At 34.5% G+C, this 16,058-nt stretch overlaps 1 protein-coding gene across 1 annotated transcript; it reads right to left on the bottom strand.

Annotated features, from left to right (window-relative positions):
• Positions 1–4,540: 4,540 nt before the first annotated feature.
• LOC133674905 (phosphoinositide phosphatase SAC3-like) lies at positions 4,541–15,863 on the bottom strand. The gene is made up of 16 exons (XM_062096200.1): positions 15,157–15,863; positions 14,572–14,776; positions 14,325–14,490; positions 13,092–13,314; positions 12,864–12,940; positions 11,618–11,805; positions 11,443–11,540; positions 11,069–11,202; positions 10,843–10,971; positions 9,878–10,268; positions 8,865–8,986; positions 8,424–8,537; positions 7,768–7,959; positions 7,129–7,305; positions 6,787–6,901; positions 4,541–5,044 (listed from the first exon to the last, which is right to left on the bottom strand). Exons 1-16 carry the CDS (start codon positions 15,295–15,297, stop codon positions 4,925–4,927), a joined length of 2,592 nt encoding a protein of 863 aa, XP_061952184.1. The 5' UTR covers positions 15,298–15,863; the 3' UTR covers positions 4,541–4,924.
• Between the last annotated feature and the right edge of the window lie 195 nt (positions 15,864–16,058).

Consider the following 16,058-nt stretch of genomic DNA (forward strand, 5'->3'; position numbering starts at 1 on the left):
TGAATTCTTTTAGGTCTAAGAAAGAGAACAAAGAAAAAGAGATTTTAGAGGTTTTTTATAAAGTGGAACTCAACATTCATTGATTAATGCTATTAAGAAAATTCTCAAATATGCAAAATTCTTGAAGGAGCCGTGTACTACCAAAAGAGCTTACAAGCTAAAAGGCTACGAAAGAATAATTGAGGTTTTCATGAATGATTTCATGGTGTATGATGATTATTTTAATAAGTATTTAGAAAATTTATCTTTAGTCTTGAAAAGATGCATTGAAACTAACCTTGTCTAGAACTATGAAATGTGTTATTTTATGCTAGAACAAGGAATAGGTCTTTGGCATATTGTGTCTTCGCGTGATTTAGAGGTTGATAAAGCTAGAATAAATGTAATTTCATCATTGTCTTAAAGGAGGTTCTCAAATATTTCTCAAATATTAAAGGAGGTTCGTTCTTTTCTTGGCTATATAGGTTTCTATCAACGTTTTATTAAAGATTTCTCAAATATTACATCACCTTTATGCAAATTATTAGCCAAAAAATGGATTTAGTGTTTGATCAAGCATGTAAAGATACCCATAATGAGTTTAAAAAGCATGTTACATCTGCCCACATCATGCAACCACCGAATTAGGATGAACCTTTTGAGATAATATGTGATGTGAGTGACTATATGGTAGGGGTTGTACTTGGGCAAAGAATCGGGAAGAACTTTCATGTTATTGCCTATGCTTCTTACATGTTTAACAAAGCACAATAAAATTACTATACAACTGAAAAAGAACTTTTTGTAGTGATGTTTGCTCTAAAAAAATTCAGGTGCTATTTACTTGGTACAAAAGTTGTTTTTACTGACCATGCAACTTTGAGATATCTTTTGAAGAAAAAAGAAATCCAAACCAAGTTTGATTAGGTGGATCTTGCTTTTACAAGAATTTGATCTTGAAATCAAAGACAAAAAAAGGTGCTAAAAACCATGTAGCTGATCACTTGAGCTGACTACGAACTAAGAAAATACAAACCAAAATAGTAAGAGAGAGATTCCCTAACAAGCAATTATATGTGTTACATTCCTCTACAAGACCATGGTATGCTGATTTGGTGAACTCTTTATTCATCAAAGAATTCCTTTCAGGTTTGTCTAAATAAAAAAAAAAGATAAGTTACGAGTTGATGCTAGATATTATTTTTGGGACACTCCTTATTTATGGAAACTTTGTGTGGATCAAGTAATTAGAAGATTTGTGCGACATGATGGATTTCATTTCATTCTCACTTTTTGTGATTCTCATTCTTGTGGTGGGTTTTTTGGAGCAAAAAAACAACCCACAAGGTATTTGAAAGTGGTCTCTATTGGCCTTTTATTTTTAAGAATGCATATCACTTTTTCAAATCATGTGAAAAATGTCAAAGAACGAGAAATATCACTCATAAGATTCAAATGCCTTTAACTAATGATCTTGTAAATGAAATTTTCAATGTTTGGGGTATTGATTTTATGGGTTAATTTCTTTCTTATTTTGGTAATCTTTATATCCTTCTTGTTGTTGAATATGTGTCCAAATAGATTAAAGTGAAAGCCACACGAACTAACAAAGTTAAGGTTGTTTTAGATTTTATCAAGACTCATATATTTAATAGGTTTGAAATCCCGAAAGCTATCATTACTGATCGTGACACTCATTTTTACAATTGTTTAAAAGAGGAATTATTACGCAAGTACCATGACTCATTGGACTTCCATAGCCTATCACCCTCGAATGAATGGCCAAGTTGAAATTTCAAATTGAGAAATCAAGTCCATTTTAGAGAACATAGTGCAACCTAACCAGTGAGATTGAAGTTTGCGACTTGGTGATGCACTTTGGGCTTATTGGACTGCTTATAAATGCCTATAGGAACGTCACCTTATAAGATTATTTACAGGCAAGCTTGTCATCTACAAGTGGAGCTTAAACACAAAGCTTTTTAGGCTATTAAGCAAAACACCTTTGATTATGAGGCTACTAGGATTGTAAGGAAGTTGCAATTGTAAGAGTTGGAAGAGATACAGAATGATGCCTACGAGAATGCAAGGATTTACAAAGAAAAGACCAAGAGTCTTCATGACCGAATGATTACAAAAAAGGGGTTTCATGTTGGAGACAAAGTCCTTCTTTATCATTCACGTTTGAAACTTTTTCCTGGTAAGTTATGCTCTCGTTGAATTGGACCCTTTATTATTTCTAATGTTTTTTCTTATGATGCAGTTGAAATTACAAATGTAGAAACAAACAAAGTGCTCAAGGTCAATGAGCATCGATTGAAAACTTTTTATGAAGGCTGGATGACAAAGCTTACCGCTTTTGTAAAGTTAGTTGAACATATATGAGGCATAAGCATGCGATGTGTCAAGCCAATGATATAAAACAAAAGTGCTTATTAGAAGGCAACCCAACTTATAAAAAAAATTTCAGAATTGCTTTCTTTTTCCTTTATCTTTTATTTTCACATTTTAATTTATGTTTGTCATTCTCTTCTACTCCTTTTCTTTTATTTCAACATTGAGGACAATGTTGTGTTTAAGTGTGATGGTGAGAATTTTAGTTTTCTTTATTGTTTTTTTATGTTTTATTTGGAAAAAACCCATTAACATATGAAAACAAATGTTTTCAAACCTTAAGTATTAAGTTTTATCTATTGAACTCTAATTGATAATGAGAATGTAAATATTATATATGAGAATTTGTGTTAGATAGATGAAAATATAAATTGAATGAATAAGTGTGCATGCAAGTTTTAAAGTTTAATTAGTTTAGAGATTTAGTTTGAAAATATATCATGTTGACTTAATAGTATTGTGTCAATATAAGCTTTTGAGCCTTCAGCAATATAATCTTTGATGTTTGCATTCTTTCAATGATATGTATCTCTAGAACTTGCTTTATGTCTTGTTGAGATTATATTCATATTACATATGTGCATGAAGATGGTAAAGGCATAGGAATTTTAACCATTTGAGTAAAAAATCCAACTTGAAGCATATTATCCTTAATGAGCCTTTTTAAGCTTGTTTATTTTTTCTTTGCTTTACCCATGTTACAAGCCTTAACTTCTTATGTGTTTTTCTTTTCTCTTGGTCATGGATTGGTAAAGCATATACTTGTTGATATTTCTTGTGATTATAGTTGGAAATTATATGAAAAAAAAAGAAGTGATACTTGATCAAAAGAATGGAAAAAGTTTCCACATGTAAACTATTTTAAATATATATAAAAAAGAAGTTATTCCATTGTGTTCTCAAAGTTTTATGTTGATGGAGCTTGAAACCAAAAGAAGTATCAATGCTTTAAGATGGTGAATTTGTGTGCTTTGATGATATATCTTGTTTCAAAATTTATTTTTATAGAATGCTCTACATCTTTTGGTTTTAGCCTTTTTTTACCTCACCTTAACCTCAGCCCCATTACAATTAAAAAGTAAGACCTTTTAATTCATGTGTTGCTTGTAATATTTTAGCGATGGAAATGAGATTGAAGAACAAGCTTATAGGTAGAACATATTCATTGATTGATTTTGAGAAATTTAAACATATGAGCCCTAAACACATGAATGTTAGAGTGTATATCAATGAAAGGACCTATCATTTTAGCATGGAATAGATTTCACTTAAATCTCAATGATTAATCGAGTTTTGAAGTTCGCATGTGAATAAATTCATGAAAATTCATGTTTTTATCCTTTTTTATTGTATTCTTGTTTATAATGCATGTCCTTTTGGACATTGATGGAAAATTAAGAGACTAGTCATAGTTATTGTGTTAATTATTTTAATCTTTTTTTTTACTTTGGATTTTTTTAAGTTTGATTTTATATCTCATTTCTCGAGGATAAAGAGTTAATTGTGGTGGTATTTGATGCAACCATATCATTTTATAGTTTTACCTATATATACCTAGTATTTTCCTCATGTTTTATATATAAAATGTCTTGATATTTTTTTGTTTTATATTTTGAAGATACTTTTGGATATAAGACTCAAAAAGAAGTAATTTGAAGATAAAATTCAAATCATGTTCCAGCTTATATCAAATATTGATAAATTTGATTTTTGATCAATATTTTACATAAAACTTGAACCATAAAAGTTGAAATCAAGTGATTGATTCTAATAGAATTAAAAAGCTAACATCACCTTTATGACAATAATTAAATTGTGCAAGGTAAAACCCAATGGGTAGCGAAAACTATCCACAATGAAATGCGAGGCAAGCAGTTACATATAACAGTAGTTTATTTATGCCGGATTCCGTGAACAACAAATCACTATAGCTTGGTGAGGTGACGATTGACATGTCCTCGTAGCATGTGCAGGAAAAAATAAATTGAGGATAGCTGAATGTTTCTTCTGTGCTGGGTTGTCTGTGCATTGCTGTTTTTTTTTTTTTTTTTTTTTTTTTCACTCTACAATCCACTTGTTTTCAAATACGAGGTTGGATCGAGTGAATTACATCAAACGTAAAACAATATGCCAAAACCCTAATTCTTCAACGGATAGACACGAGGGGTAATAAAGAATCAATTATCTTCAATTCTTCTAAACACGGAGGAGCTCTCAACGAGCACAGTTAAGATATTTACAAGATTGAAACCTACCAAGTCCAGCTAGTAAGGAGTCAAGAAAAGGAAAAGCTCCAAAAAGAATATTCTTTCAAGTCTCAACTGTTGGCTATTTACTCTTTTGTACTTTGGTATCAAGTTCCACCGAGGTTCCCACGATGCCACGAGTCACCAGAGAACTTGTGCGTATATTTTACAGAAGAAGGCCGATGCAAGCCCTTCCATTTCTCTTTCAACAACCTCTCTACATCAGTTGAAATGCATCTTAAGAGCAGGATGAACCCGATGAGGTTGAGATATATATGATAATTTAGAGGAAAATGAGCTCAACTTCAATTGCACAGTGCCTCCCCATGGTTTACCCAGTTCACAAAGCTATCTGAAAACTCCTCGAGCAAGTTGGAATTTGCTGGATTACTATACGATAGCTCTGTTCCTGTTCTCTGAATTTCCTACAAAGTAGAAAACATGAAAGCAGGGTTAAATTAACATGTAGAGTGGGTTGAATTTTTCTGGAATTCAGAAAAACTGACAGAAGCAGTTAGGTTCCTTCAAATATTCTAATCATATCATTGTGAACTTCTGTAAATCAAGTCATCAACCTTCTACAATTTTAATTATTAATGGCCATATAGACGCTGAGGGAAGGGGGAAAAAAAACCACAAAATGGGTCTTTGTAAGCAAGTTTCCTGATCATCAGGAGCCATTTACTCAGAGATGTTAGTCAAAATTATGGAAATTCAACAACATAATATGTGCCATGAGAGACCTCATTTAGCTTTTCCAACTCAACTTTTAATAAAGGTGATGCTAAGAGAAATACTGTTCATTACTTTTTTTTGGCAACTCGGTACTTCCTGTTGACTAAAAAAAGAAAACATGTTTTTCACTGTAGCAAGGGCCTATGAATCAACCCTTTGTTTAAATGGTGACATCAACTAGTTGATTCAACCCTGTTGTCTTTTTCTTTGTTGAACTGAAATTAATGGCCACATCTTCCCCAATCGACCAAATTTAGTAAGAGACCACTAAGATGTGCCCTCATTTGAGCTGTAGCATATTTTGCTAAACAATATGGTAATGTAGGCATGTAGGCATGTAGCAGATACCAGGCAACATAACACGATGGCATGCGAATTGAGACCCACTTAATACGAAATGATGACAAGACAATGCACCCTCCATAAACCATATGCACAAAAATAAAAGGGCAGCTCCAAATAGAAAAGGATGGGATAAAAAAATCATCTTCACCATCACAATTTCAAACACTTATTGAACATTTAATCCTCTGTCTCCACTATCCATGTTCAAGTAGGACATGATTACTTCTACAATCCCAATTGTTATAATTGATGACAATTGCTTTGCAAAGAACCCTTAAAGGCTTAAAATCCACATAAAGCTTGGTGTTTTGAAGGAGAAATCAATTTTGAGACTGTAAGGGTTCATTTAAGGAATTACTCTTTCTGTTGATGCTTGGATGTTTATTGATGAATGTGACAATATCTTGGTTTGTTGTATGAATAGAGGAATTGAATAGCTGGTTGTGAAGATGATTGTAGTTCTAAGAGGCAAGACAGCGTTGGTTTTATCAACCACTTACAAGCTCCAGAATAAGGTTGGATGGGGTTTGAGAATGTGTTGCATTCCAGAAAATTGGTGGTACAGCCAGTGAAGGAAGAACACTGTTAGTTACACATGGATGGTAAAATGCGATTATGACATTGTGAGAGAATTGGTTTGAGAATCAATTTAGGAGTGTAAAAAAAAAAAAAAAAAAGAGAGAACAAGAAAATATGAACATTTTGACAATGAGGAGGATATGTAATTTAGTTAAAGAGAGTTGAAAATGGGAGTGACATTGGTAGAAGCCACATCCAAATGTATCTCAATAATTTATGCAATTGATACATGTCAATAAAAAAATAACAGGGCAGCCTGAAAAACAGTCTTAGTGGTATAGTTTAACAGCGGTTAATTATTGTGATTGTGAGTAACATGAGGCAAAGCTCGTAATTTGACCGGAAAAACATGGCAGCTAAGTCAATCAATTGTGGCACACATATTGGTTAATTTATGGGTTTGGCCTTTTCCATTTTTTCAGAGTTTGATGCCGCTTAAAATCTAGCTATCATTGAATTACTAAGAAAATGTGCAATAAGTACCAACAGAATGGTGGAGATGACTGACCTTCGTGCTGGATCCACCATATTCACTTGTGGATGGGGTTGTTTCACCCATTATTCCATTGGCAACATCTTCTGATGACAGACCACAAATTGGAGAGTTTGTGAGCAACGATGACCTGCACAAATATCAAAAAATAATGAAGCGAACTACAATTACCGGTTCCAGCATAAGGCATGATGTGACAGAAGCGCGTGCACATACATAGCACTTTTTTGCTATACCAAGCCCTATTTTTTTGGCATTTTCCGATAATAAAATATTCCTACTTTCACGCCCAGCAGTTTCTTACTTCTGTTCCATCAAATTTTTCATCCTCGTGATTGATTAAAAAAAAAAAAATACCTCTCAAATGGCTCTTCTTCGCATGAGTTTCCAGAGGAAGACAGCCAGTCTATATCAACAAAGTTTGAGCAATTAAATGTATCTCCATGCTCAGAGAAGCAAACTTGATCACTTTCCAGATAGCGATCTCTTTGCAGATCTCCAAAAAGCTGCCTACGAGGCATTAAGGGAGTGTACCTGCATGCAGCAATGAACAGCCAGTAAGTGAAATAGGGAACATGCGGTAGCATAATAGCAAGACTAACGTTGTCCATGAGGGATTCTACAAGTGATACTATAAACCATACAGATCAATAGGAAATGAGACAGGACAAAAAAAGCAGAAGAGCTAGAGAATAGAGAGACCACTGCAACTTTTTACAAGGAAAACTTCACATCACTTTCAGGAAGCAAACATGCATCATAATCACTTTAATTGCTGCAGATATTAAGAACAGCTTTAAGAACAATGTTTATAAGAAGAGCAGAAGACTCCATCTGACAGAAGCACAGGCAAAAACTTCAACTTCTACTATAAGTGATAGATTTCCTTCTTTTTTTCAATAGAGTGCCATCAATAGGGGGAAAATAATGGATCCTCCAAGAAACAATCAATTTATTCCAAATTCCAATACAGACAAAAAGGTGAAGCAATCAGACCTTGAAAATGCTATATCACTTTCACAAGTAGATATTTCAGGTGATGATTCTGAAAGAACATTGTTTTCCTCTTGAAATTGATCTGGAAAAGCTGATCTGCAAAAGTTCTGCTGCTTGACATTCATAGCTGACAAAGGTGAGTGATTTTCCCGAAGAATATTTCCATCAGATAAGGACCTTTTGAAAATAGACCTGAATAATAAAAATTTGACAGTCAAAGGATAAGCCAGAGCTACAAATTTAGTCAACTTGCACTACTGTAACAAAGAAAGCAAAGTTAATAGAAAAGATCATAGGACCAATGAGCTCATGACAATAAGTGTACCTCCAGACAACAACCAACCTACCCCCAGCCCCCGAAAGAGAGAAGAATATGGAAATGATTAATAGAGAGTCCGAAAGATGTACACAAGAAAGTAATGCATCAATGCATTTTCACACTCTAAAGAACAAAAGATAACAGAAATCTGTTAAACACTAAGCCTGGGCATTACACTTAGCTTAAACATTGGCCATTCAAAATGAAGCATCGGAGAAGACTGAGATACAATCATATTGACCACAAATAGGAAAGTGATGAGTGGAGAAACACATTTAAGTGTACAATCTGTAATATGTAATTTATAAAATTTGGCCTTGTCTGGCAATCTAAATACCTTGCATCTTCATCCACGTTTGTTTGCCCATTCCTTCCAACATTGTGATGCTGGTCAGAATCCAATTCCCAGAGTGCAGGTTTACCCTGTTGTGGTTGGAAGTGCCCCAAGAATCTGCTCAAGTTTTAGTTGTTAAAGTCATTATTGATAGAACAATTGCAGCAAATTACTCAAGGATGAACAAGCTGAGCAAATAAAGGCAATGGCATAATCCAATTATCTCAATGCCCACCAAACATTGCTCTTGAACTCAGCACAAGCCACAATATTTCAGAGGTCTCTAAACAAATTGGCCTTTTCAATACATAAAAGTCCTAAATTAGATTGATTAGCTTGAAGAATCACCGAGAATCTGTCCAACTTAGGCAGTATAAGCTCTTATCAAAGACAGCCTGTGTTTTTATCAAGTAGTACGAGAATAAGACAGAATGTACAACTTACACATTAATTGCATCCTGTTTCTCAGCATCCATGTATGCATTGCTGTAATACCGTTGAAGGGTTCTGAAGAACTCCTGCGACTGAGTTGCAGCCTTCCACTGACCCCTTCTCTCAGAGAATATCTAACACCATCAACAGTTCAAAATTTAAGAAATAATGTATCTCATTAATAACCAAAATAGCAGCTTCAATTAAAACTATGGAGACCAGCAAGGGTATTTATCAGTGGGAGAGGATTCACAAGTAGATGCTATCAACAAAGTCAACAGAATGTACTAAGCCCACTACCAAACCCACAGCATAACTTACAGCAAAATATAAGAGACATTGCTCTGTTACAGTTGACAACTCCACCCCCCTCCTCTCTTCCCATCTTCCATGAGAACACACAATTCTTATATATAGATTTTACATCAACCATTAGACACCAATAACCAGATCTGTTAATAGAAAATCCTCTTACCAAAGTGAACTGTATGATAACATTATTTTTTCATGTGATAAATCTACTAGTTTGATAGGCTCGAGCTTCTAAAATTATGATATAAACACCTTCCTCATCTTTTTTCTTCTTTTGATAAGAAAAGTATGAAGGCACCAACAGGGTGTTATTCATATGCAAGGAATATAAACTACATACAAGATAAAAGATCTGTCAACTCCTTTGCATCGTCAACACATTCAAACAAAAATTCCCTGTATGCCAAGGCAATGAAGTCTTAATTTGATATTGTATTAAAGAAAAGTTATGGAGGACTCTTCCACCTTGAATGCTCTTCTATTGCCTTCCTCAAACTCCAACACAGCCAAAACATAGCTCACGGATTAAATGTCAAGATATAAAGTCTCCTTACTTCGTAACCACAAAATTAAATTCTAGAAAAAAAAAAATCCACTGACCAGTCTACATTGAAGGTTTCAAGAGAAAAAAACAAAAAGCAAACCAAAACCTACAGGAAGACACTTGTTGTAATTAAAGAACTAATAACATCTGCAATACAAGCTAGAATCACCTTATTATGAGCAGCGGAGCCACCATACTGATGCGCAAGTGTGTCACCCATTCTCTCATAAAACCCCATCAAATCATCAGCCAAAGGCACATCAAGGTCTATTTTAGGGTTATCTATAACGCCCAAGGCATTAAGCTGGTGTCCAAGAGCAGCCAGCCCATATGCATACTGTGCAACATTTGTGCGATCAAGACAATCTATGCAATTGGTCCTGAGCACACCCATCTGGAACATTGGGCGCTTGATAGAATGGTTTCCATTAACAGCATTGTTACCTCCACTAGATTTCTCCTCTAAGTTGTTGCTATCCTCATTATAGCTGTTACTGTTATACTGAGATGTTAAGTTGCCACTGTTATACTGAGATGTTAAGTTGCCATTCTCAGCATGCCTGCATCACACGGGCAATGCCAATCTTACCATCATTAAAACATGAGAAGTAGCTTACTACATAAATGCAAATATTTTATCATGTCTGTCACTTATCAAATAAGATCAATCGAGCACCCACTATACTTGGCTTTCAAGATCCAAGCACTAATGTAAAAAGTAAATTGATTAGGAAAGATTAGAAGTCCATTTGGCATCACAGCATAGAACCTGGGGTCAAAACTATGGTTTGCTTGCATCATTGGTCTAGTCATAGAATTTTGTTTTAAGTTCTTTTTAATGTCATTGGTCCCTGCAGCACCAAACATTTCCAGGATTTTCATTGCACTTTATAGCTTACACTCAGTAAGCAGAATGCAGCATAATCAACAGAAAGAACAAAAGAAAGAAGATTGAAATTAGATCCCCTCATAACTGAAGTTAATGCTAATAACAGAAATACTGCATTTTAGATCCAGTGGCATGTGCTCATCGTTTAAGTTATTGCTATGTCCACAAATTCAAGGTACAAGTCATGTTGTTCAAAATATCATGAATGACTGGGGAAGCTACAGAAAAGTGATTGACCAACTTACTCAATGAAAGGTGAATCCATACAACCCTCAAGTTTCAAGTCCGATGTTGCTTGACAATAAAAGAAACCTGTTAGCGTCAAAGCATATGCAGCCACTTTTCCCAGAAGTAATAAAACATTCGTTGCTTTGCTGAGAGTTGACAATAAAGGCAAGTTCGTTGAAGTAAGAATACATTTTTGTCAAAATACCAGTACAAAATTAAGATGATTAAGCTAAAAAGAGATACCTTCTAGAATGTTTGTGTAGATCCCAGTGAAGGAACCTTAGACGATTCTCCTCAGATAAATTTTTATTAATATGATCAATAGCATTAGCAAACTCTGCACAAAGAATTGACTCTCGAGGTTTCTTCTCTTGTGTCTATGATTGTGAAACAATGAACAATAGATAAAATAAAATAAATAAATAAATAATAATAATAATAATTTAAAATATGAATTGAGACATGATACTAACGGAAGCAACTAAAACAGCCAACTTTTTGTAATAAAAAAACAGAACTGTTTAAAGATCTTTCATATCAGAAGACTAATTCAAGACATTTGCAGCAGCAGTGGAAGAAAAAAAACATGTGAACCACTGAATAAGTAAGAAACTTACCTTAATCAAGTTCAAAATAATAATGGGATTTCCATATCTCTTTGCAAGATTTTCAAAATGAAGTCTTGTTGCTTCATAATTTTGGTCCTTCTTTGACACTATAAAAGACAAGAAATCACGTGAAAATCAAAAAATGCAAAGCACCCCCATGAATGCCACAAGATCAAGGACATACATATAATATCAGGTTTAATATTCAAACGTGAGGTTTCCTGTGACCAAAAGAGTGGGATGGAACCACGGTTCTGGACAACTGAACTTATTTGCCTGGGAAATCCTTCGGGAACATCCTCAAAAACAATCTGCTCCGTCTCAACATCATTAGCCACTCTGCCCTTCTCATTTACCCCACGTTTCAAATACCTAAATAGAGAAGCATCAGTGAGAGGCGTACCGATGTGAAAATTAATAAAGCAAAACAACATAAAAGACATCATCAACTCAAGCAGCAGATGGTCAAACAATATCCAATATTATCATTTTTATGGAGAAACATCGCAATCGACCCCAACTAGTTTGGGATTGACTTCTTGTTTTTCCTGCTGTTGTGTCATACATTCAGAGAAACATCATAGCCACATAAGCCGGGTTGAGCTTAACATTTTACTGAAAATTAGGGTTTAAGGATTTGAAATGCATTTAAAATACATGGTGGCTGAGAACAATGGTTTCTTGGTAACCACTGAAACAGAATCGCCCATAATCTTCAAATAATAATCAAAGTATATATTTCAAAAATGCTGACAAAAAAAAGTGACAACTAGCTTAATTTATTGTTAAAGAAGATATTCTATTAAAAAATCAAAACCAAGCTAGTAGATTCTTCATCAACAAAGAGGTGTTTTGTTCTAGGAATAAATGTCTGATATATTCTTATTTAAGAATTTCAATTTGGAGTTACAGGTAAAATTCTGTAAGTAGAGGCAGAGTAGTGGTTTTGGCAATATCCTGCATCATGGATTGTTTCATTTAGTAATTATGTCATGTATAGTTACTTTTCTAATTAGAAGTCATTGGTCCATTTGGAATTTCAAGTTTACTAAGGATGCGCAATATTATTTAGGAATCCTGGTCTTTTTAGGAATTATGGTGTAGTTATAAGCTTTTCCATTTTGAGATCTTTCGCTTATTTTGCATATTACTACAAGGAAAAAAGCTTACTTTGCAACATAAGGTAATCAATTTCATTAGTTATCAGTTATGGAGCAAAATAGACATTTCTAAAGTCATGTTCTAGGCTTGGTGCTTAGGGTTTTCCTCTCTCTCGTTCTTCTCTCTTTCTTATTCTTCTTATTCTTGTTCTTTTAGCAAGGGTCATCATATAGGAAGCCATTAGAATATTTAGCAAGTACCTTAAGATTCCCATGCTAAGCACAAAAAAACTTGGGAGGAAAAAAAAAAACACAGGCATGCTACTTTACCTAGTACCAGCATAATGACGTGAACGTCTTGCAATTAGGGTAAGTTTGAACTCCCGCCCGGATACAGAAAGTTTGGCCTGCATTTATATAGCATGAAGCCAACAGTGAAATAAACATCATAATTCAAGTACACCTACTCACAAAATAAGCATTGCTTGGACAGCTATACATCTGAAAGAGGAAAAATAATTCACATTCTAAGCAACTTGTCTACCATCCATTATTCACCTGTTTAAAGAATCCATACACTAAAGCAACTGTCCACAGAGTATTTTGAAGGTGATTTCGGATGCCACGAGTCAAGAATTCATTCCAGACAAACATTGTTTCATATGGGACCTGGCCTGTCCTGGTATCACACAAGTTCTTTTGAAGACTACGCATAACATGGTATGAATAGCTAAAAAAGAAGTCCTTTGTTAGGTCCACTGTGCATAGAAGCTTCTTGTACCTATGTCATCAATGAAATAAAGACAATCAAACTTTACAAAAAAACCCTCAGAAAATTTAGTGCTCAAGCTCTTGCTACAAAAGGAAAGAGCACATGGGAAAGAAAGTGAGCTATGGAAAGAATACAGAACGTCATTTTCCAATAAACCTGTAGTTGATTATTTCACTATGAATAACTAAAAGGTTAGAGTAAAAGAATGAGAAGCAAGGGCATAAGTTTCTCATCCTAAATAACTCCACTTGCACAGCACCAATAAATACAGAAAAGGAAGAAAAGACAAACAATTAATGTACGATAAGGACAGGTGAAATTTCTATTCTTGCAAGCCAAATAGTGTTGATCAGAGACAAGTGCTAATTATTCTTTTGAATTCATGAAAATAACACAGAAAAATTTGTAGGCACATTTTTTTTCCTAAAAAATGGAATTTTATTAGATTATGAAAGAGGTAAGTAACAGCATGAAAAGATGAGAATCTCTCCCAACAGAAACAGGCAAGAAAAAAGGCTAAAACACCAAATTTCTCCAGTCTCTCTGCATATTCCCTTGGGACAAACCTCCAAAAACTTATGTGGCAAAGCACCGCAGGAAAGTGAAGACTTGGTCCAAACCATCACAAAAGAGCACACTTATACAACACTCTGCCTCCATTTCCTTTTAGAACTGAACATTTTTCCTCCTTTTGATTCACCAAGACACACAAATCAGCTAGGAGCAGCTCTCCTAAAGTATTCCAGCAAACCCCAAAACGTACTGGAGATAGAGAAAATCCTAGCCTAAAGATTCCAAGAAACTGAACAGTGAAAGAAGAGGTGGTCTATGATTCCCTATTATTGCCACACTTAGTGCATCATGTATCAGGGGATGAGCTCGTAGTCATAAAGTGCAAAAGAACTGTCTGAAAATGAGTAGGATACAACAACTAATACAGCTTTTGGTTTATCATTCATGATTTCTCTAACATTTAAAATAAATGAGTAACGACATCTCATGAAGAATGGGCTAAAGACCTGTTCTCCTCCTTAGAATTGCTGATACTAGACTGTACAGTGGAATTTGGAAGTGGAATCATCTCACTCTTGCAGACTGCATATACGTTGTGACCACAGATTGCACCAATTTGTCTTCTTTTTGTTATAAGTAGCATGTAGTATGGTCCAAGAAATTTGATGAACCCTAAAACGAGAACACTATGAGCATAGTAATATTGTAAACAATCTCAAAGAGAGAAAAACAATGCAACTAAAATGAACATACCAACAATTCCATAACAAGTAGTGACAAATTTAAGCCCACCGGTAGCATTGTTTCCTTCATGTACCCGGCTCAACAGATCATAACATTCACTCTCCGTATACATTGTAGAATCTTCACGAATATTTAACTCGCAAGGATCAAGTCGGTCAATCTTTAGCACTCTCCAAAACATCCTAGTCTTGTCCCTTCCTACCATGTAAAATTTCTGCAGAAACAGGTAAAGAACAAATAACCAAATGGGTGCAAAACACAACATAAAATCAATCAGTACATTTGCTGAATAAATCAAGCCATGCTGCATCTACATCAGGGAAGAGGCTTTGACTTGGTTGCAATTTCAAATGCATAAACTCAAGCAGACATCCGAAAATAGTAACAAGCATAAGAGATTTAACACTTTGTATAGCATCTTAAACTGACAGCATATGATCATTCAATTCAATTCCAAAAAGAACAAAAACAGAAGGGTGTTAAAGTCAAATGCAGTCTACTTATAAGCGATCCAAAACAACCTAATTCGGCAATGAATTTGTGAATGTAAATTAAAGAGATCGCAAAAAAAAAAATACATAAGAGAAAGAGTACCGATTGAGTCTTATAAAGCTTGAATTTCTGCATAGAAACCTGGTCAGGCCACGGCAGCAACTCTTCTTGCTCATCAGTTCTACTATTACTACTTATTGTCGGGGAGCAAGACGTTCCCTCATTCCCCGTCGACGACGCCATCACTCTCTCTCTCACACACACTCTAATTTCTCGAATTATTTTCTAGATCTATCTGTGTCTCCCTCCCCCGAGCCCCGGGCTCAGGGAGATTATCACAATAACATGCAACACAACATCAAATAAATTATTTAGTTATCGAAAGAAAGAATCGCAACATTTGCATACAATGGAGCTTGGTTGCTTCAAATACAACATCTCTTTCTAATTATAAATTATCGTACCTCTGCCCTTCTCTTTTTTTTCCTCTCTCTCCCCCTCCATTCACACATACAAAGATATGCAGCTTGATTCTTGTGATCTTCGAATCAAGAATAACCGCGCAATTGCAGAGATCGAAGCATTAACTAATTAACAGCTATAATTAGGCGGATATGGTTAACAAAAGGAAGCAGCGTTATATTTATACATACTAGGAAAGAAAAGGAGAAGATCAAGCTCAGAGACCGAAAAAACAACGAAGAAACCTGGGAGGTTTCGAGAACAAAAATAAATAAATAAATAAAGTAAAAGGAAGGGGGGGGGAGTTCTTGGCTTTTTTTTCTTCTTTTTTTGTGTGTGTGTGTGTGTGCGCCGTTCTTACAAACAAAGCTGCTAATTATTGATGACGGTAAAAATTTAAAAGGTTTGTTGTTGTTGTTGTTGTTAGAGATTTTAAGATATCTTTTTTGTTATTTTGGGAAAAGAAATTCTTTTTTTATTTTTAAATTGATTTGATAAGAAATAAATTTGAAAACATAATAAAAATATAATTTTAGTATATC

This window comes from Populus nigra, chromosome 15 (assembly GCF_951802175.1).
Source record: "Populus nigra chromosome 15, ddPopNigr1.1, whole genome shotgun sequence".
NCBI lineage: Eukaryota > Viridiplantae > Streptophyta > Magnoliopsida > Malpighiales > Salicaceae > Populus > Populus nigra.

Excerpts from the sequence above, each read along its gene's own strand:
- LOC133674905 (XM_062096200.1), bottom strand. The coding sequence starts at position 15,297 with ATGGCGTCGTCGACGGGGAATGAGGGAACGTCTTGCTCCCCGACAATA. Across the intron at positions 14,777-15,156 it reads AGCTTTATAAGACTCAATCG|AAATTTTACATGGTAGGAAG; the intron begins GTACTCTTTCTC and ends CTGTTTCTGCAG. Across the intron at positions 11,541-11,617 it reads TATTAAACCTGATATTATAT|TGTCAAAGAAGGACCAAAAT; the intron begins GTATGTCCTTGA and ends TGTCTTTTATAG.